Raw genomic sequence first — 21,884 nt, forward strand, 5'->3', positions numbered from 1 at the left:
CTAATGCTGGCTTCAAGACCTTTGCTTATCCGAGAGGTTTTACCCGCGAAGAAGTTGTTAAATTGGTCACAGCAGGCCTTAGAAGGTTCAAGGATCTGGTTCGGGGCAGGAGGGAGCTGAGTTAGCTCCCTCACTACCCTGAACAACTCTGCTGGACGCGACTCCGCGGACGCGATTCATGCACCAAAGAACGAATTCTTTGCTGCATCGATCGCCTCTCCGTAGTCCTTTAAAAGAAGGTCTAGGAGAGCCTTGTCGGGCCGTCGCAGTACCCGCTTCCTTTCCCGGAGATCTTCTGTATACCAGGGCTTCTTTTTGGAAGCAGGCCTGAGAGGACGCTTGGGAGCGATACTGTGTATAGCCCTGGAGAGATCATTGTCCCAGATGTTAGTCAGGGCATCAACAGAGTCGCCGTCATTTCCAACCATGTACCCCTCTAGGGCTTCCTGGAACCTTTTGGGTTCCATCAGCCTTCGAGGGTGGACCATTCTAATAGGTCCGCCACCCCCGGGAGGGATCTGGGTAGAAGCCTTGATTTTTGCCTCCACCAGGAAATGATCCATCCATGACAAGGCGGAGATGTTGGTTATTTCCGCCCACGGATTTTCCATGTCCATACAAAAGACCAAATCGAGTGTATTACCCGCCGAATGCGTCGGACCCGAGACCAGTTGAGACAGGCCCATGGCTGTCATGGTATCCATGAATTCACGAGCCGCACCGGATGGAACATAGTTGGCTGCGAAGGGGATGTTGAAATCACCGAGGACCAAAAGCCGGGGTGATTCCAGCATCAGCTCCGAGACCAACTGTGTCAGCTTGTTAAGGGAGTCTGTTAGCGCACGGGGTGGCCGATACACCAACAAAATCCCTAGACTGTCCCTGGCCTTCAGGGTCAAGTAAATGCACTCGATATAGGAAGTTTGACGAACATGGTTCCTGGATAGAGACAAGGTGGTCTTATGGACCAAGGCAACCCCCCCCCCCCCGCCCACCTAACCTGGTCTGGTCCTTCACTGAGTACCCGGCAGGTAGGGCCTGAGCCCACACAGCTTCCCCTTCAGGCCCAAGCCAGGTCTCAGTAATGCAAGCCAGGTCACAGTTGTTGTTCTCGAGCAAGTCGTAGATGATGTGGGACTTGTTGTTAATGGACCTGGCGTTGCACAGGAGCAGAGACAGGGTTTGTGGTACGGTTGGAATGACCCTCAGGTTCCTTTGGTTAGGAGAGGGATAGGAAGGAGAGATAGATATTAAGCATCGATCTCGCCTTCCCCTGTAACGCTGAAGGCTGTTTGCACCACATGGAGTTTTACAGAAAGACCAAAAGGTTTTGGTCTCATCAGATCTTTGTCCACACATTTGTTGTGTTTCCCACATGGCTTTTTGCAAAACCCAGATGGCATTTGATAGGTTTGTTTAAGCAATACCTTTCCTCTCATACTCTTCCATAAATCCTAGCTTGTGAAATATTCAGGTGATAGTTGTTCCATGGATAGTTTTTCCCATTTCAGCTGCAGAGCTCTCCAGCTACTTTAGAGCTATCGTTGACTTCTTGGATGCTTCTCTGATTAATGTCCTCATTTCCTGGTAACAGAGTTTTGGTGGACATGCTACAATCATGTGGCACTGCAGTTGCACCCAGGTAGACGTGGTTCAACTATTTATGTGACTTCTGAAGTCAGTGGGTTGCATCAGAGCTTGTTTAGGCATATTACAGCAAATAGGATGACTACATATACAACCAATTTGTTTTTGTTTACATAACATCTGTGCCACAGCAATACAATTATTTTATATCTTCACAATGCTGAGTACAGTCACCCCTCCATTTCCACGGACTTGAAATCTATGTCCCTACCCTGCAGCCACTCACAGGAACACACCCCCTATTCAAGCTAATGGGGCTTGAATATGTACATGCCAAGGGGGCAACTGTATTTTGTTTCTATCAGGTGTATATCAGGTGGTAACAATGACAGTTAAATCCATTTCCATTCTAATTTGTAACATAACAAAATGCAGCAGTGTCAAAGGTGTGTGTGTGAATACTTCTGCAAGGCACTGTGGGAAATGATGGACATTATTATTCAACAAGAAACCCCTACTGAGTTCCAAACAGGATATATTGGAGGTGCAGGTTTTCATGACAGAAACTGCACCTGCTGAAGTGATCTCTTCCCTTCTTTGCTGACCTGGCCACCAAGGGTCCTGTCTTTGCTACCTGCAGCAGTTGGGTTGATTCTTTATATGTTCATAGTCACAGCTGTTGTACTTCTGAAAGAAGTTGTCATTTAGCAACACTCCCTTTTATGAAAGTCCGGGCTGGTCTCTTTCCTGCACAGCTTACTGGGCTCCTTCTCTAGCAGAAGGAAATGAAAAGTCTGAGCCACATCTCCTTTTAAGGCAATCTAAGCATTCCTCAAGCTGGAATGAGCTGGCTGAGAGGGAGGGCTGGAGAACACAGAAGGTTGGGTTGCAGGATGTCATGGGCAAAAGACTATGTTGAAACAGATAACAGAAGTAAATATTTATTTAATGAGAGGATCCCTCTGACTGCAAAACTGCTGCCTGGGGTGGATGTTGTTCAGATGGTTCAGGAATACAGCCACATAGCCCGAAAAACTCACAAAAAACTATGGATGCCGGCCTTGAAAGCCTTCGACTTTACACTACTTCAGGTCACTTTGGAGGTATACTATTTAAATGATGCATGAGTCCTAAGAGGCCGGAAGCCGTGCTAAAGCCATGGTGCAGCTTTTGGCCTCTTAGGACGCATGCATCATTTAAACAGCATACCTCCAAAGTGATCCAAAGCAGCTTTATTTTTGGCCTATCTGTTCGGGCCCTTAGATTGTGTATTTGCTTCTATCAATCTTTTGACTAGAAATTACAGGATATGACTCAGGAAGATTACAATGTTGTGTCTGTTTCTGAAGATCTTACATTAAAGGAAGCCTAAAAAGTGAATATATATTTCACTCATTTGTTTTGGCCTGGTAGAGTCTGCGATTTTGTGGTGGCCTGGGGCCAAAATTGGGGCTTGGAAGTGCGGAGTATCCGCATGCTCCCGAGCCCTAGCATGCAGCGGCGCTGCCATCATGGCAGCCTCCCATCCAAATGGGGGCCACCATGATAATAATAATAATGATGATGCAAGCGTGGTGGCACATCCGCATGCCGCAGCGCTGCACTTGTGTCATCTATGCATGACAGTGCACCAATGGCGCACTCATGGCATACACCACGGGAACCCTCTTTTTTGTGTGGTGGGATGCCGTACGGTTTGGCTGCTGCAGCGTCCCTCAGGGGCAAAAACGGGTGCTTCCAGCCTACCCTTTCAGGGTGGTCTGTCGAGCCCCTTTGTTAGCAAAAATAAGATGTTCAGAACAAGCTATTTTATTTTCCAAGTGATGGAAAGAGCAGAGAGATGGTCTCTTTTGTTTTGCCAAAAAAGTACTAACATTATGGTGTATGCTCTCTTGCTTAAAATATGTGAGCTGGGATTCTAGATAGAGGCCCAGTTTATGAACTCTGGCCCCATACAGACATGCCAAAATAAAGCTGCTTTGGGTCACTTTGGAGGTATAATGTTTAAATGATGCATGCGTCCTAAGAGTCTGGAAGCTGTGTCAAAAGCCGTGTCAGAGCCACACTCCAGTCCTAAGGACTGGAGCGTGGCTTTTGGACACTTAGGATGCATGCATCATTTAAACAGCATACATCCAAAGTGACCCGAAGCAGCTTTATTTTGGCCTGTCTGTATGGGCCCTCTCTTTCCTTCCACCATCACTCCCTCCTTCCCTCCATCCCTTTCAGAGGAACAAGTGGTACTACTTGGGGTCTATGGATTGTCCACCTTGCTTCCTTAGGTATATGTCAGTAGAGAGGAGCTATGCATTCCATCATCCATTGATGATCACTAGCACTGAAAGGACTTGTGCTTTGAGTTTTCTACCATCTATTCGAAAGGCTTAAGAAATATGCATCTATACTGCAAATTCTAGCATGTCTGTTCAAAAGTGAGCCCTAGTATAGGGTTGCCATAAGGCAGGACCTCCAAACCGGGACAAATGTAGGACAACTGTAGGGCCACATTTTCAAATGTAGGACACGTTTTTTTAAAAATGGAGGACACATGAAAAAATTGATAATTTTTTTAAAATGTGAATATAAATGCATGTTTCTTAGGCATGCTCAAAATGGAGGACATTTTGGCATTATTCCTAGACAGAAGGCTCAAATGTACTTCTCTTTCTGGCCAAACACCCCCCCCCCCAAATTCTACAAGAACATTTCCCACTTCCAAGCTAGCATTTGCAAGATCACAGGCTGTCCCTTGTGCCACTGAAAACTACATTTCTCACTCTCAAGCAGCCATAGCATTTCCAAGATCACAGGCAGTCCCTTGTGCCACTGCAAACTACATTTCCCACTTCCAAGCAGCCATAGCATTTGCAAGATCACAGGCAGTCCCTTGTGCCATTGCAAACTACATTTCCCACTCCCAAGCAGGCATAGCATTTGCAAGATCACAGGCAGTCCCTTGTGCCACTGCAAATTACATTTCCCACTCCCAAGTCTTCTTAGCAATTCCCCCCTTCCTCCTTTTCCTTGCCCCCTCCAACCCCCCCAAACCCCTCGCCCCCTCTTTTTCCCAGGTATGTCTCAACTTAGGAGGGATTTATGGGACAGATCCAAAGCCTTTTTTTCTTTTCTAATGGGGGCAAAGCCTTGAGAAGCCCTGGACCCCTGAGAAGAAGAGGAGGGGGGCTTAGAGAGAGGAAGAAAGAGAAAAAGAAGATGAGGAGGGGGAAGAAAGGAAGAAAAAGGAGAGGAGGAAGAGGAGGGGAAGAGGAGGAGGAGAAAAAAACGGAATAACAAGAAGAAGAGAAGGAGGGGAAAGAGAAAAAGGGGGAAGCAGCTTGCCTGAATGCAAATTCCTCCCTGCTTGGATGTTGCCCAAATAAGGAAGCAGAGGGCTGGCCAATAAAGGCAGGGCAGTGCAGCAGAACCTGCCCCTGCTGGTTTCAGTTGTCCTGCTGCTGCTGCTCCAGACAAGCTGCATAGGCAGCACTCTATAGAAGGCAGGCAGCAGCCCTGGGAGCCCAGAGTTGGGCAGCCACCCGGGAATGGGGGCGGGGCGGGACCAGGCACGCCCCCAGGGGGCGGGAAAGTCCCGCCCACCACCGTGAAATGGCAACCCTACCCTAGTACAACAAGTTTGGGGACCACATTTCACAGCTTAATTTTATGTACTGTATGCTTATTCAGATGCAAGCCTTAGTCAAACAACTTTCATAGATACAAAGAACAGCCCTTGGCTATAGATAAGCATGTGTTTTTCCTGTTAGCAGCTAAACAGATCATCCTCTGTGACCTCAGTCTGGATCCTGGGACTAATAGTGGGTGTGGGAATGAGGGCCAGATACAATTCACTGGTTGTGTACCTCTGATTCATTGTGACTAGATGAGATTATTGTTAACCATAATCTGGGAATCATTTTGGTCCAACGTATGCCAAGCATTTTATGTGAATAAGATTTCTGTAGAATAACTGGCCTTTTTCTTGGCTTCAGTCATGGCAGGTTGCATTCCTGAAATGTTAAATGACACAAAATGAGTGAGAGTAATTTAAATTCAAAGAGTTAGCCAACCTAGTGACAAACCCATGCCAAATGCCTTTTTAGTGTGTCCTCTCCCCAGAATCCAGGCAACAAAACAATACTTTACTTATGCATTGCACTAAGACATTTCTAATAAAATAAGTTGTGAGATGTCATTATATCCTCTTCATATTCCTGTGCTGATTTTGGCATGTGTATGCTGCAAATGTACACAGAACAGTACAGGAATAAAGAGGCACAAGAAAACAAAACAATATAGAAGGAATGAGGGTCAATGGTATTTTCACAACTTAAGTGTAAACTGTTAGTCTCAAAATACCAAACCTTTAACATACAAGTTTGCGTTTAATCAATAAAGACATGAAAAGTTTTATGTTTCCCCAAACTATTGTAAGATGACTAATGGCCTTTTAACAAGTACTTTATGTATGCATTGCAATTGGTACATAAATTCAGCGTAATTTCTTTCCCCATCTAGTCTTAGTTTGTCTTTTGGCAATTACATTTGTTCCATTTATCTTCTTTACAGGATGCCAAATTGGGGCGGAGGAAAGAAATGTGGTGTATGCCAGAAAACGGTGTACTTTGCTGAGGAGGTGCAGTGTGAAGGCAACAGTTTCCACAAATCATGCTTCTTGTGCAGTGAGTATAGCAACACGCAAACAATCCTTGGTTAACTCACTCTTGCCAGCTTGGTAAATAAAACCTGATATTTCTGCAGGTGCTAGTGTGGAGAACAAGATAAAATTTGGCTTAGCTCCTGCCTTCCTGCAAAGTCATTTGATAAAAGCAACAAAAAGAGACTCTGGGAAAAGACTTGTAGAAGTTTTTGCTGAGCACAGTGTCCTTGAAAGATTTTGGAATTATCTGAGGTTTTACAGCTCTTTTGAAAGAAAGATATATATCCAAAGTTATAGTCTACCTTCCAAATCCTTGAAATATCAAGATTCTAGAAGTCATAGGTTGTATGATTTCTGAGCTCTTAATCAATGATGCTATCCACACTAATAAATTTAATTTGTATCTTGTATAGATAACAACTCATTTTCGTAGCCTTTAAATATGCATAACATTTGTGCCTATTGCCAGAGGAAAAAACAGCAGAATCTTTTGCCACCTTAAAACCAACACATTTATTTTGCTATAATATGCACAAAGTCTTTCCTAAATTGCACATTGTGGAGGTTGAGGATGTGATGAAAGAGAGAAATTAAAGTACAACCAAAGAAGCGCTTCCCTGTTGTGGCACCATTGCTATGGAATACCCCATGGTACCATGAACGTCCTTGCAGGCTTGATTATTGCCAGCTTAATTCCAATGCCCAAAATAAAGCTTTTGGGATCCAATGATTTTATCCCTTTTGTTCATGTACATGATTTTAAACTGCTCATTGTTTTTCACTTTTTAAATAACTTTCTGTTATTTTGAAGTTGGGGGTTGGACTGGATGGCCCTTGTGGTCTCTTCCAATTCTACGATTCTGTGATTCTATGATTCTATGAAAGTGATTTTATTGTATACCATCTGGAAATCTTTTGCTATAGAAGGAAAATAAATATTTTCATATAGAAAATAAATAAAACCAACAACAATTGTGTTAAAGTTTAATGAAGGTAGTTACAGCAATGTTGATGCATAGATTTTGTGGGCAAATTGGTTATCTATCTACAATTTATAATAATATTCATCTGTCTGATGAAGTGGCATCCAGTCTATAAAAGACTATGTCATAACAAATGTGTAACATACTTCAGGGTTCTAATAGATTCATACATTCCCAGATCTCCTTTAATTGTCAGACTTTCTGCTAGCATCATGTGCTTTTATAATATTCTTAGCTAGCACACATACCTGTATTACAATTGTGCTTTCAAACAGCAGTAGTATACAGGCATAGTCACTTTGTTTATACAATATAGTTCTGCTGATCTCTTGTGTCTTATATTCTCTAGTGCCTATACATGCAATTCTCAAGGCAGAAGTACCACAAGTACGCATATATATTAAGCTTCCTTTTGTTTTAAATAAGCTAAAACCAAAGTTAATGAGAAGAAAAAAAAACTGATGGCTTGTGGTGGTCTGCCAATTTCTCAAAGCACTGAAGGAACTTCTTTCGTTAATGGAAAATCTACATCAAAGCATCAGCTGTTTTGTTGCTTCATGGGTTTTAGTGCAGACATAAAACTGAAAGTAAGTTATATTGCCATCTTAGTGCATTCCAAGCTTTTAATTTGTACTCAACTATAGTACTTGTGTTCACATTAACTACTCAGTCAGTACCTAAGGAACAAAGAGAACATGACCAGAACAACCTTAGCTGTTGTTATCTGTGTGTGCCTGCTTTATAACAGACATGAGCAACTATGATCTAAATCAGTAGTACTCAAACTTTTTACCCTTGGGACCCTCTTTACATCTACATGTGGACATCCCAACCCTCCCCCCCCCACCCCCCCACACACACACTTGACATAGTATATGAATAAAACTAATTTACTGTGGGTATTTTCATTTGCACATTCATGTATATTCATTTATATTTTACACATAAAAAGTATTGGGAAGAGGAGGAGGAAGAGGGACCAAGGCCTCCAGGTCTCCCATCTCCATTGAGCAACTGTCACACACACCCTGTGGGTCCTTCCACCACCACCATTTGGGAACCACTGATATAGTTGTTTTCTGGGGTTCAAATCCCATGGTCATTGGCTAAACAGGAAAGGATTGATGGAAGGTTTTTTTTTGGGGGGGGGGGTACCTGTAGGGCTACTGTATAATCTGAGGATAGGGGTTTTATTCTTACATTAAAGTGAGCCAGTGTGGATAGAGACATACCTGAACAACCAAGCATGATAAATTAACTACAATAAGGTGCAAACATTGGAATATGTATTTTTAAAGTTCGTTATACCATGGAAATATCTTCTGTCCCTAAGAACAGTGTTTTCAGGTTCAGAAAGCAGCAGAATAAAAGATTACACTATATATGACAGAGGGAGCCAAAGACTACACAGGAAAGCTGCCAGTCCACAAATAATGAGCAGTATTACAAACCCACACTACCAGTGTGAAGTGTAGGACAAAACTTTCATGTCATTTAATTATGTAACTTTTAACAATATTTTTCTAGTTAAAACACATGGCACTATAAGATAAAATAATGAAATAAATAATAGCAAGCATCAAATGGCTACAAATCAGCATTTTATATTTTATTTTTCTAAGTGTCCTTGTGTCTTCCTATCATTTTAGCCTTGCCCTCTTCGTCAAAAATAAATGATTCATCTAGCTGTTTGTGCAAGTCTTTGAAACACCATTACTAAATTCCTTACTAAAATGCTAATCCATTATTTTGAGATCAAGCTTTAGCTCTAATGTTTTGATATGGAGATTCCATAACTATGAGCTCAGAAAAGTTCAAAAGGTCTAGATTTGGTGTGAAGGTTTTGTTTTGTTTTGCTAAGTGCAGCTGTTTAGGGTGTCCACACATTTCAGGGCAAATATGCTGTTTGTATTAATGTAACTCAAGCTCACTACTTATTTATGCTTCTGTTTCCTGCAATTGAGGCCCTGTGTTGCCTTCCTGTCCTAATCAGTGGCAGAGGATGTTAAAGGAATTTATTTTTCTACAAAGAGGTCAGAACCTGAATCTCATTTTTAGCATTCAGTATTATTTTGGGACCAGCAAGGTATATTTTCTTGTTTTACATGTTAATGCCTTTCCTTTGTTTTGGCATATGTAAAAACAAAATAAAGTATTTCTGATAATGACAGATGAAGATAGTTGTGTGCTTGCCTAATAGTCCAATTAAGACACTGAAACAGTTATGCCTAAAATTATATTGATTTGTAGGACATCTGTGCCAGGCAAGCACAGGACTCCATTCCAAGCCAATTACATAAGCCTGAGCTATTTTTGCTAGGAAGGAGTTTCCTAACAATCCTCCTTTCATGGTTGCACATCTGGTGCTTGCTCCTCCTCCTCTTTCTCCTGTAACTTCTCTCATCCAAAGCCAGTTGGGAAAGAAAAGCACCATATTTGGTAATGAGAATGGAGAATCCAGTTCTGGAGTGCCATATTTAGTAGTGAGGTATAGAAGCTGCGGCTACTGATGCTACTGTGGCATTCTTTGGGGAACGTTTGGTTTTGTTTCTGCATTCTTTGTGAGTAAGACCATTTATTTTAGGCAAGCTGATTGTTGTTGGCAGTGACAACAAGGTTTCTCCCTTAAGAATACTGTTGGACTTTAAGGTCTAATTCCTTTGAAAGTGGAAGCAGTTTATTACTAGGGTGCTCCTCTTGGCTAGTTAAGTACTGTAATTAGTCTCAGCACTTTACCTTCCTCCATCCTTCTTGCCATCTTTCTTTCTTCCTCAGCTTCTGCAGTTTTTTGAATAATGAATCCAAAGCAAGGGTTAATAACTGACGCTGGGGTGAATGATATTCTAGTTACTGTGTATATGGAAGAATATGATAGTGATGGTGCCAATGACCAGATAATTCAGGGTTTCGCCAACCAAAAACAACTTTTTTAGATGATTTGACAGGATTGCTATTTTTCCTTCACAAGTCTCCAGATTTCAAGTGGACCCTAAATCTCCTCTAAAGTTCATGTCTGATGGTGATCAAGTGCATTATCTTAATTATGGAGGTATTTCACTTCCTCCTCTACTTTACTTCTTATACTGCAACATGGCTTTATGCATGGAAGTCTGGAAGCAAATTAGATTGTCTGAAGCCTGACTCAGGTTGTAAAGACACTGAATGTTTATGTAGTGCAGAGTATTGCACCTGATAGGCAAATGGATCAATATGGACTTTCCTTTACATATTCCTCTATGAAACTTGTTTTTGTTGTAGTCTGATTGTTGTTGTTGTTGTTGTTGTATGCCTTCAAGTCATTTCCAACTTATAGCAACCCTAAGGTGAACCTATCACAGGGTTTTCTTGGCAAGTTTATTCAGAGGATGTTTGCTATTGCTATCCTCTGAGGCTGAGAGTGTGTGACATACCCAGGCGTCACCCATAGTCTTGCTGAAAGCCTTCATTTCATTGTCTAACCTGGGGTGCGGGGAGCATGTTGGCCTTCATTTCCTTGTGTAAAGTGAGGAACATGTGAGTGTGTTGTTGGACTGAAGCTCTAATGAGCCTTAGCCAGCACAGCCATTGGCATGGTATTTGGAGAGCCATGTGCAACATTTTGCAGGCAAAAACTCACACTTCATCTCCCACTTAGATTCTGTAGTTTATGCAAGTTGTATAGATGTAATGTTGGCTCTTACTTGTCATTTGTTATTGGACACATTTCAGTTTGTACAGCTTGACTATGTGTACAGGAGAGGGGAGAGTCACCATATGCATGTTAGAACCATGCCCTCCTTGCCTTATAAAAGCAGCCAGAGGGAAACTGGCAGAATGGGTATAGAGAGAAGAACAGCAAAAGTCAGTAAGGCAAGGTTCTGGCTGTGATGAGTAGGGATGTAATTCTTCACTATTGTCCTTAAAGGAAGCAACAAATAATTTTAGCAATTTCCTTCTCAACGTGAGAAAATCTTTGAAAATTGTTCAGTTCTCAGTCTATTTCCATTGCAGGATTTATTCTGTGAAAAAATTGCTTGTGGTATTTTTGCACAGGAAAAAGTGTTTTTTTAAACAGAAAATAATATGTTCTGGTGCTGAGAGATTCCTGTTTCACACCATCATCATTGAACTGTGGTGTCCCACAGGACTCAGTTTTGTTCCTCATGCTATTCAATATGTGCATGAAACCACTGGGAGAGAATGTCCGGAGTTTTGGTATTTGGTGTCACCAATATGAGGATGACACTGAACTCTATCTGTCCTTTCCATCAAATTTCAAAGGAGCTGTACTAAATTAGTGTCTCTGGTCAGTAATGGACTGGATTAAGGTGGACAAATTGAAGTTTAATCCAGACAAGAGATGCAAATCAGGGAATAGAGATTTATTCTATGTTGGATGAGGTTACACTCCTGAAATCCCAGGTTCTTGGCTTGCGTACACTCCTGGCCTCAACCCTGAGCATGGATGGGCAAGATTTATCAGTTGCCAGGAGTGCATTTACACAGTTAAAAGTAGTGCACCACCTGTGCCCATTCCCAGCAATGTCCACAGAGACAGAGGCTTTGATTACATTCTGATTCAATTATAGTAACACACTCTCCATAGGGCTGCATTTGAAACTGTATGGGTGCAAAATGGTGCATCTAGACTAGGCTAGTTGCAGTTAGCATATATACATCCCATGTTGCAAAATCTTGACTGGCTACCAGTCTGCTTCTGGGCACAGTTCAAAGTCCTAGCTCTTACCTATAAAGCTCTGTACAACTAAGGTCCAGACTATCTGACAGATTGTATCTCCCTTAAGAACCTACCTGAGTTTTAAGATTTTTATAAGAGGCCTTTCTCTTCGCCCTACCCCCATCACAGGCATGTTTAGTGTGGACATGAGGATTAGCCTTCTCAGTGGCTGCTCCCAAACCATGGAACTTTCTCCCACCGGAATCTAGTTTAGCCCCCTCCTTGTTCTATCTCTGCCAGAAGGCAAAGTGCTGTTTATTTAGGCAAGGTTTTGGTTGATACTAGGTTGTTAGACCTATGGGTTGTTTTTTTAATCTCCATTGTTATATTTTAAATGCTTTTTAAACTGTTGTAACATTTTTTGTGTTTTTAATAGAACTGCTTATTTTTCATTCTTTTCTCTTTTCTACACTTGTACTACAAATTGCTTTATTTGTATTTTGTTTTAACTTATGCTGTAAGCCATTTTGGCTCCCATTTTGGGAGAAAGTTAATAATTAATAAATTAATAAGAATTATTCACTACTGATCTATATAATACAATGTATGAGGAGAGAAGAGAGCATCAAGACTAGTTATTTTAACTAGATATGGCACAGAAGAACCATGATAGGTTTCTTCCATAGAATTATTTTTCTTTAATAAGTTAACACCCCACCCCACCTCCATGGTTCCTTTTTGAAGACTGAGTTGTGGCACTGTTTTCTTCCTTTGTAATTTCCCTAATCAAATCTCCCACCGTGAACAGGCTTCCATTAACCCTGTGGGGTAAGATATTTATGGAAATGGTATGGGAGAAGAAATGATTTTCCTCCTAAGAACTGTAGCCTCAAAGCCACTGTGCAGAGCTTTTTTTGTTGTTATTGTCGTAGAAACAACCCAAAGAAGATGACAGTCAGCCACCTGAGACAAGTCCCATAAAGTCCCTGCCAGCATACCAATGATTAGGGATTATGTAGTCCAAAGCATCTGGAGGGCAGACATCACTTAGCTACAGCTGTTCCACATCATATCTAGTTTCATCTTAAACTATATATTACATTGAATTACTTCCCCGAAAAGCTTCTCAAGTTGCTAGTTCTAGAAACCAGGTCTAATACGTAAGTTTCTGATTTGTGGTTTCCTCCCCCCAACCTCCAATTTTTGCAGTGGTTTGTAAAAAGAACTTGGACAGCACCACAGTGGCAGTGCATGGAGAAGAGATCTACTGCAAATCATGCTATGGGAAAAAGTATGGACCCAAAGGCTATGGCTTTGGACAGGGAGCTGGGACTTTGAGTATGGACAAAGGAGAAGGACTGGGGATCAAACATGAAGGGTGAGTTGGATTCATTGTGTCTCTAGAAAGCAAATGAAAATATGCTATTTGTAGCAGTCAAGAATTGTATCTCCTGTGTGTTTAGGTGCTTTTCCCTTAGCACCATCATACACACATCTCTGTGTTTTCACAGCCTGCCAAAGCAGCAGAGTTTGGAATCCTCTGTAATTCTAAAATATTTTAATGAACACTAATACACATAGTCTTTGATTTATATTTAGGTGGAAGGGCTATGCTATTTTAAAAGGAAATTGCTAGTTTGTATCTCTTCTGGAGTTATTCTCAGGCGTGTGTACAGATACTTCATCAAACTTATCTGTCCCTAAAAGGAGCCCTGGTGGCGCAGTGGTTAAATGCCTGTACTGCAGCCATTCACTCAAAACCACAAGGTTGCAAGTTCAAGACCAGCAAAAGGGCCCAAGCTCGACTCAGGCTTGCATCCTTCCGAGGTCGCTAAAATGAGTACCCAGATTGTTGGGGGCAAATTAGCTTACTTGCTAATTAGCTTACTTGCTGTTCACCGCTATGATCTTTGGAATAGCGGTATATAAATAAAACAAATTATTATTATTAAAATACTGACGGGGCAACTTTTTTCTCCTCCATTCCTTCCATCACCACAACCTGCGTTGGCTTTCTCATTTTCCACTGCATTAGAGCTTGGAAAATATATTTTTGGACTATAATTCCCAGAACCCTACCACCAGCAGCCACCTACCCTAGCCACTGGATGATCCTGGGAGTAATACCCTACAACTGAGTGACTTTTTTCTTTTCTGAACTCCACAGGCCTCAGCCCCATCAGCCCACCAATAACCCCAATGCTTCCAAGATGGCGCAGAAGGTGGGAGGTGCTGATGGTTGTCCCCGCTGTGGGCAGGCTGTGTATGCTGCTGAGAAGGTGGTTGGAGCTGGAAAGGTAAGAACCTGTTGTTGACAGAGAGCAATAACTAGAGTTTGGAGTTTCGGTCATATGTTGATTTGGAAGTAAAGTAAAAACCATAGATGTGACTGGAGACAGCTGCAAATTTGTGTAAATAACTGTCGGGATGCTTTGATTGAGAGTTCTTGCATGGCAGGGAGTTGGACTGGATGGCCCTTGCGGTCTCTTCCAACTCTATGATTCTATGATTCTAAGTATACAGTTGTCATACAATATAGTTTATGCTAGTTGTGTTACCTGGAAGTTATGGTTGTGCCACAACTGGTACTTTAAAAAAGCTTTAACACCTTGCCTTATGTCAGATTAGCAGAATACCCATATGAATAAGCAGTGTGACACAATCTTTCATAGAGAAGGGCTAATTCATTTAATATGAGTACTAAAAATGCTATCCCTGGGTGTTTATGTTGGAAGCTGTGGCCCAACAATATTGAAAGAGCTACTTAATTTTCAGCTCAGTGTAACTGAACATTAAAATGCCACAACCTGAAAGTAACCATTTGTGATTGGCACATGCCATTGTAATTTATCCATAGATTTTTTTTTCTACACTAAGAGGAAATTTTCTCAATTCAGTGAATATGTGCAGACTCACTTATTAAACTCTTCTTTTCTGAGAGGGGAATACTCCTATTTGGATTATTACAGTACTCCACATTACAGATTAGTTTTGGAAACTGCTGGTTTTATGTATTGTGCTGCTAGTTTTGGGAACTGCTGGTTTTATGTATTGTGCTGCTGGTTTTATGTATTGCCATTGAGAATTCTGTCCTAATAAAACTGTGTACCTGAGAATAATGTAATGTCAGAGACCCTTGTGTCCCTTTTTGCTGGGTTCTCATAATCTGTCTCCTGTGTTATCCTCAGTCATGGCACAAATCCTGTTTCCGATGTGCAAAGTGTGGCAAAGGCCTAGAGTCCACTACTTTGGCTGATAAGGATGGTGAAATCTACTGCAAAGGTAAGAAGAGCTATTTGAGAATGTCTCATTTATGTTAGGCGGTTAGTGGCGTATGATGGTTTCAGTTGCTTTGTCAGTTAAATACCATATTTTCCAGTGTATAAGATGACTGGGCGTATAAGGCGACTCCCCAACTTCTCCAGTTAAAATATAGAGTTTGGTATATACTCACCATATAAGACTACCCCTCTTCCAACATATACCACATAAAAATTTAAAAAAACCTTTTAAACTTCAACCCGTTGGGAGGGGCTAGCAGCTACATGCTGAGGTCTGCAAAGCCTACTATAGGCTGAGTTAAGGGGGCCTGGTGCCCACACGCACCAGCTTGAGGGGCCTCTGGAGGCCTAGGAAGGCAGCAGCGGGCCATGCACGCACCGGCTTCAGGGGCCTCTGGAGGCCTGGGAAGGCAGCAGCCGGCCATGCGCGCACCGGCTTCAGGGGCCTCTGGAGGCCTGGGAAGGCGGCAGCTGGCTGTGTGTGCGCTGGCTTCAAGGGGCCTATGGAGGCCTGGAAGGTGGGAGGAGGCCAGCAGCGAAAACACCAGGCTGCTGGGCTCTCTTGCGGCCATTGTAGCCAGGCTTAACCTGGCATATAAGACGACCCCCAACTTTTGACATGATTTAAAAGGGTTAAAAAGTCATCTTATACACCATAAAATATGGTACACAGAGTGTTGTTGGTGGGGAGGGGTATGCCTTCAAGTCATTTTTGACTTATGATGACCCTGAGGTGAACCTATCACAGGGTTTTCTTGGCCATTTTTGTTCAGAGGGGGGTCACCTTTGCCTTCCTCTGAGGCTGAGAGTATGATTTGCCCAAGGTTACCCAGAGGGTTTCCATGGTCAAGCAGGGATTTGAACTCTGATCTCCAGAGTTGTAGTCCAACATTCAAATCACTGCACCACATAGTTCTTAACAGAGTGTTGTATCTTTCTCCAAATGGTTTTGAACAAATGGTTTAAAACATGCAATTGCAGTTTGAAAATATTACTTTTTGTACTACAACTCCAAGAATCTCACAGTGGGCATGGCCAGTAGCCATGCTGGTTGGAGATTCTGTGAGTTGTAGTCCTAAAGGTAACTTATAAGTTCTGTTAAGACTTATAAAATGATCACCAGTGGCCAGAAATGCCAGAAATATTTCCATTGTTGCATAAGGATCAAAGTTCTGATTGTACTGCTTTCATTGGTTTAGCTATAATTGATAGGTTATGGGCACATGTTTCAAGTTGCAGAGTGTTAACCAAACAACAGGTGGGGGGACTAGGCGGACCCCACAGTCAGCATTACTTCAAATGTTGCATAAATTAGCATATACTTGGGTAACCATTACTTGGTAACCTTTGGACAGTTTGCACTTATTTGTACCAGTACTAACAGAGGAAGACTCCAAGTCTTAGGTGAATTAAGAAGGTTTTGTTTAGAAAAAATGTAGAATGCAATCAGATACACAAGTTAGCAATTCAGATACAACATACAGAGCTAACCAAAATGGAAATATGGAAAGGAGATAGCTGAGTTTTCAGAGGTTTGCAGTGAGGTTATAATTGCCTGTCCAATGAGAAGACTATGGAAAGCTGGAGTGGCTCAGGCTGGGAGGTCTGAGGACAACACAGAACATACACAAAGAGGGTGTGTGTGTGGCAGCTGTGTGCACACAGGTTAGATTTTGAAACCATATTCATACCTTGAAACTAACAGCAAGCAATGGTCTGGTCAAATAACAAAGACTGAATGTGTTTTCCCAGAAATCAACAATGAGATATTCTGGACTGGTTGATGGTTTTAATTTTAGTGTGACAAAAACAGTGATTGGATTGGGATAGTCCCAAGATAGATGGATGGGGAAGTTTGGCTTGGGAAACAGCAGGGGTAGGCAGAGAGAATGGCTTAATGCTTTAGGTGCAAAGAGGTCTTTTGTCACATGTTTCCAGAGGAAATGCTGATTACTTGGGGGAAGAAAGGAACTATTTAGATGTGCTGGTTTTGTTTACCTGGTTGTCCACATGCCTTGGGGAAAACATTCCTTTTCTCCTGGGAATCTGATCTAGGGTTCCTGAAAGAACTTCGATCTCTCACAAACATGCTATCTCCAGATATGAGATATGAAAATAGGAGCTGTAGCCTGAAAAATAAGATCTGAAAGATTATTGCAAAATATGTTTTCATTATTTGATGAACATTAATTTAGGAATTCTGTACAGCTGCAAGTAGAGAACCTAGATTCCCCACCCTTCTTCCATTGCTTCAGTTTGTTGCCTAAATACAGATTATTTCTAATGATAATTGTCTGCTTGTAAACTGTTTTCATATCTGCTTTTCACCAGACATGCTGACAGCAAAATCACACTTGAAGCTCTGCTCCATGTAGTCCCCCCCCAACAATGATCTTTGTTATTATTTGTTGTTACAAAATGCAGACACAGAGAACAGGGCAGTAGGAGTGGGAAGAAGCTTTTTATCATTTTGCCTCTGGTGCATTTTCAACTAAATCATTCTCTCACACAGCTAAATGATGCAGATTGCAGCCTCTATTGCTCAATTTTGGAAAAAGAAAATATTGGGGTAGGGGAATTGCCTTTGACTCAGCATGTGACCTGAAACAAGAAGCCTGACCTTGATGTAACATTATTACTATCTGATACCACAGTTTGGAAAAGTTCTTTTATGGATTACAGATCCTAGAACCCTTTAGCCAGCATGACCAGCAGCCATGATAGCTAGGGATTATGGGATTTGTAGTCCAAAAATAACTTTCAGAAGCTCTGTCTGAGCCTGTACAATTTGCTCTACTGTTTTTGATTCTCTTCTAGATCAAAACTGTAGATAACTTTTCTTCCTTGAGTTACAGTAATTGCTAATGGTTTTTCTTTTCCTATCTTTTGCTGCAGGCTGCTACGCCAAGAACTTTGGACCTAAGGGCTTTGGCTTTGGGCAAGGAGCTGGAGCACTGGTCCATTCCCAGTGAAGCATTCTTTGAGGTCTCCTTTCCAACATTCAGTGCCAATGTTGAGCTCATCCAGCTGACCCTCATAAAGAAAAAGGCCACTTCACCAATTCTTGTAAAAGTATTAATAATACAGTAACAAATCTGATGCTTGCTGGTGTATCGCTTGCTAGCTGGGCAGCCAACCATGGCCCTATTCTAGAGGTCCATAAAGACACTAAAAATCCCATGTATTTGCTATGGGTAACATGCCAAGGCTCACATTAACATAATGGCCTCCATTAATACACACATGCTTTCAGCCATAATTGAAACTACAGCAGAGACCATACTCATCTCTGTATACACTGAAACACTATTTTCTCCAGCACTTCTACCCTGAATCTGCCAAGTTATTTTTATGAAAACAGGTCATACATTGTGATATAAAATCTTACCAACAAATGGTGTACAAAATAGCAAAGTGATTGTGAATTGATTACAAGTACAAAGAGATGGAATCTACTGAGACATACAGGCTGTAAAGAGGAAGGAGAAGGAATCTGTATGCATGTACAGTGTGTAAATAAATCACATTCCTAGTTTTTAAAAGGGATTATGGACCAATGTCTTAGTTCACCTAAATTCAAACAGATTTTTCATTATCAGTAGAATTGCTCGTACTTTAATATATTCAGCACTGACCACTGATTCAGGCATCTTTTCATATATTTACATATAATTGCATTGTATACATATAAGCTTTCAGAGGTTGATACATAGCTGGGTGATCCAGTGTTATTGGTCAGCACTTCTATCGTTCCTAAAAGATGCAACAATTTTCCATGACTCCATCTTTCATTAATTTTGGTATGTACAGCAACAGAGGCGAGTGAAAGCAGAAGGTCTGAAAATCCAGCGTGCTGCTACAGCTTCTTGTCAACCCACTCAGTATCAGTTCCCTATTGAAGAAAGAAAGAATTGGATGAGATTCTTTTAGCTTCTTAGTCTTTCTCCCCTTAGATGTTTCTAATACAGTATAAGAAATTCCAGAGAAGTCCTATTTCTACCAGAGAGAGCCAAACCTTTTTCCAAACCAAGCATTCAAACAGGATCCACCATATTTAGAGCACTTCAAGCAGGTTCTTAATGGAGGAGCGGTAAAATATGGCCATCCATGTGTTGTTAGACTGTTAAGTGCTAGGAGCCCTTAACAAGATAGCTAATAGTAATGAATGATAGGAACTGCATCTTAACAACATGGGGAGGGCCAGATGATTCTGTATTTATGTAAAGAAGCCAGTGTACCATTTGTAAACTGGATTTGAATCCTTCTCTTAAACCACTGAAGTGGTAAGTTTCATAGACATCCAAACACAGAAAATAAAGTTGACACTCTTACTTGATTTTGTGAAGCTAAGAGTTCCAATTATGAGTTTTCAGTGGGTTTTGAGCATTTTAACTGGGAAATTAGAGTTTATATTTACCAGTTTAATAGGATCAGTCTTACACCAATATAGCTAAATGTCCACAACCCTTCCTTTAGGATACAGCCTGAGCAATGTTTTAGTCTTGTTTGTAGGTGATTAGAATGAAATTACATTAAATTTTCTTGCTCTATACAAAACTGTTAATGAGCATGTGAGAGAGTGTAGTAGTAACATTTTTACAGTTTTATTACATAGAAGAGCTGTGTTCATAGAAATTTTCTATGCATTAATAAAGCAGTCCAAAGGAATACATGTGTCTGATTTGGTAATAATCTAAAAGTACCAGCTGTAAACCTGTGTATTTGTACTCTCTAGAAGAAAGTTGGGAAATCTTTTGGGGTGAGAACAGAATTCCCTTGGAGGCAATCTGTCAGTAGATGCTTTCCAGCAATAAGCAGGGTTGAAGTCACTGGCCAATAGGTCTTGAGACCAAAGTACCCAGGCCAAAGCCTTTCCCCTCTCATTATGCCATCTGCCTTCTGTTTTTCTCTCCAACCTTCTCCCCCTTCTTACCCAACAGATTGTTCTGGGACAGCACCAGATAGCTCTTGCCAGAGGTCTGAACTGATCATTTGCAGAGGGCTGCTGAAAAAACAACTGTGGTTTGCAAATTGCCCATCCCTGCTCAGGATCCCAAGGCAAGAGTAGTGCAGGATCAGAGAGATCTTTAATCTCCCCAGTTTAACCTGCAGGAAATTATATATTCTATACATCTGAGTTTATGGAGCGAATTCTACCCGGAAAATCTAGTAAAATCTGATTGTGCCATTGAGGGAGTTTAGACATCATTTCACTGAATATTTGACATCTGCCAAGAAGAGAAACCTTACAGCTGTGAATGCTGTAGGTCAATGGTGATTCAGTTTCTCTGCCTATATCGGTTGGAAACTAAAAGGGGGCATTTCCAGCTTTCTTTAGCTTTCTGATACATATTTGCATAAGGTGAGCTTATTCTCATGGAGCTGGCATTCTTGTAGCTTGTGATCCAGTCTCCCCACATACAGCTCCACCAAGAACAGAGAATCTTCTAGCTGTCCAAAACTATATCTGGTTGTTTACATTCAAAACACAGTGACATAACAGTCTATACCTTCTCCCTCATGCTACTTTCTTCTAAACGTGTATTTCCACACTTTCTTTTGTTAAGCAATGGGCTTTTAAAAACTGCTCTCAAACCTGAAAATATTGAGGTAGTGACCTTGAGCAAGTCACATGCTCTCAGCCTTAGGGGAAAGCAGTGGCAAACCTCTGAACAAATATTGCCAAAAAACCCTATGATAAGAGTTGCCTTAGGGTCATGATAAGTCAGAAACATAAGTAGGTTTCATGGCCAAGCTACGGATCAAACCCTGGTTTCCAGACTCACAGTCCAATACTCAAACCACTACTACACACCAGATCTTCGTCAGCCCTGTCCATACCTTCCATTTATTCAGTTTCCATGGTGGCAAGGGTTTCTCACAACCAAGTTTTTGGGGAGGGATTACTTCACTGCATGGAATGTCCTGATTTCATGTTGGAGTGCTGAAGTGGGAATGAGAGAAACCTCTGTGCAGATAAACAATCATTACAAGATCATACTCTTGATCTTGTTCTATCTACTATCTGAGTATGCAAAATATCTGCTGACCTCTGCTGGTAGTGTTCTGAACATTACGAATCTAACAGTTCACTGCAGGCTTATTGGGACTCCTAGTATTTAGCAATATAAAGCTATGAAGTGTGTCAGATTTGTTATTTCCATTTGGGGGAAAGAAATTTATATCAGCCTTAATTCTCCTGACCTTATGCTGGCAGAAATAGCAAACCACCAGTGTGTTATGAAGAATGATAGGTACTTGAAACAGAACTTGGTAAAGTTATTCATTGGATTACAACTGGATTTTTTTTTTGGGGGGGGGGGGCAGGTTGAAGATAAGTAGTCTACAAAAGAAAGATTCCCAAAGATTGCTTCAAGTTGTGTTCAGTCATTGATCCCCCACCATGAAATAAAGAGACCAAACACATAAATTGGATGTAAATAAAAGGGCCTTTATTAGACCTAAAACTTATTTAAACCCAAACTGATAACTGTAAACTTTCGAGACTTTAACTGAGGGTGAAATCCTGATGTGGGTTCAGCTGGAGCCAGGTGTCTTTACCTAGACTACCTCTTCAGCCTTCCATAGGGCGAAAACACCAGACTCTGAGGGCAACCGAATCCTCGGATTGTATCCTCAGCCAGTCATAGGGAGGTAGACATGAGGCACACTCTCCCAAACCCCCACAAGTTTGTAAGAGAAGGCAAAACCCCCATAAC

The 21,884-nt window shown here is 41.5% G+C and overlaps 1 protein-coding gene across 1 annotated transcript in view; it reads left to right on the forward strand.

Moving 5' to 3' along the window:
• The window catches only part of CSRP1 (cysteine and glycine rich protein 1), a 36,009-nt gene extending 16,176 nt beyond the window's left edge, over positions 1-19,833 (forward strand). The window contains exons 2-6 of the mRNA XM_089514322.1: positions 6,154-6,266; positions 13,094-13,262; positions 14,052-14,181; positions 15,073-15,166; positions 18,061-19,833. Of these exons, the coding sequence (XP_089370448.1) occupies positions 6,155-6,266; positions 13,094-13,262; positions 14,052-14,181; positions 15,073-15,166; positions 18,061-18,137 (582 nt within the window). The 5' untranslated portion in view covers position 6,154 and the 3' untranslated portion in view covers positions 18,138-19,833. The remainder of the gene's footprint in view (positions 1-6,153; positions 6,267-13,093; positions 13,263-14,051; positions 14,182-15,072; positions 15,167-18,060) is intronic.
• Positions 19,834-21,884: the final 2,051 nt, after the last annotated feature.

Source organism: Sceloporus occidentalis, unplaced genomic scaffold (assembly GCF_023333645.1).
Source record: "Sceloporus occidentalis isolate IW3139 unplaced genomic scaffold, rSceOcc1.0.p SCAF_3, whole genome shotgun sequence".
NCBI lineage: Eukaryota > Metazoa > Chordata > Lepidosauria > Squamata > Phrynosomatidae > Sceloporus > Sceloporus occidentalis.